The sequence below is a fragment of the Perkinsus marinus genome (assembly GCF_000006405.1).
Source record: "Perkinsus marinus ATCC 50983 genomic scaffold scf_1104296932530, whole genome shotgun sequence".
NCBI classification, from domain to species: domain Eukaryota; phylum Perkinsozoa; order Perkinsida; family Perkinsidae; genus Perkinsus; species Perkinsus marinus.
Genome location: NW_003215393.1, coordinates 1 through 874, shown reverse-complemented (window position 1 = coordinate 874; position 874 = coordinate 1). Strand labels below are relative to the sequence as shown.

At 50.2% G+C, this 874-nt stretch overlaps 1 protein-coding gene across 1 annotated transcript; it reads left to right on the top strand.

Annotated features, from left to right (window-relative positions):
* Positions 1-318: 318 nt before the first annotated feature.
* Positions 319-837, top strand: Pmar_PMAR009465 (Salivary glue protein Sgs-4 precursor, putative; the record flags this gene model as incomplete). The annotated part of the gene is made up of 1 exon (XM_002785431.1): positions 319-837. One exon carries the CDS (start codon positions 319-321, stop codon positions 835-837), a length of 519 nt encoding a protein of 172 aa, XP_002785477.1.
* Between the last annotated feature and the right edge of the window lie 37 nt (positions 838-874).

Here is an 874-nt window from a genome sequence, read left to right as displayed (position 1 = left end):
TCCGATTGAAAATTTCAATCTAATGGGGACTATGGGTTGAATAGCAAAGAGGATTTTGCTCGAGAAGGGGTGTAATACACTTAGTGTTTCGCGCTACCGTAGTTGTCAATTCGCCTGGTTCGAATGCGTCGAATTCAGTGTGATATGACCTCTCGGATGGTTGTGATTCGCTCTTTCTTTGAAGCGCTCACTGCGAGAGATGGAACGCTCATTAGATGTCATCGTAGAATATTTGGTCGTTGTATTCGGTTGAAATTTTGAATTGTCGTTTGGCTGGGGGTCACACGCCATCAAAGGGAGGCTGGATGCCAATGTGAGATGGCTGGATGCCAATGTGAGACGGCTGGATGCCGGTGTGAGATGGCTGGATGCCAATGTGAGATGGCTGGATGCCAATGTGAGATGGCTGGATGCCAATGTGAGATGGCTGGATGCCAATGTGAGATGGCTGGATGCCAATGTGAGATGGCTGGATGCCAATGTGAGATGGCTGGATGCCAATGTGAGATGGCTGGATGCCAATGTGAGATGGCTGGATGCCAATGTGAGATGGCTGGATGCCAATGTGAGATGGCTGGATGCCAATGTGAGATGGCTGGATGCCAATGTGAGATGGCTGGATGCCAATGTGAGATGGCTGGATGCCAATGTGAGATGGCTGGATGCCAATGTGAGATGGCTGGATGCCAATGTGAGATGGCTGGATGCCAATGTGAGATGGCTGGATGCCAATGTGAGATGGCTGGATGCCAATGTGAGATGGCTGGATGCCAATGTGAGATGGCTGGATGCCACCGGGGGAAGGCTGGATGCCATAATGACACAATTCCACAATGATGGTGGGTGAGCTAGGAGTGAAAGTTGACTTGCCTGG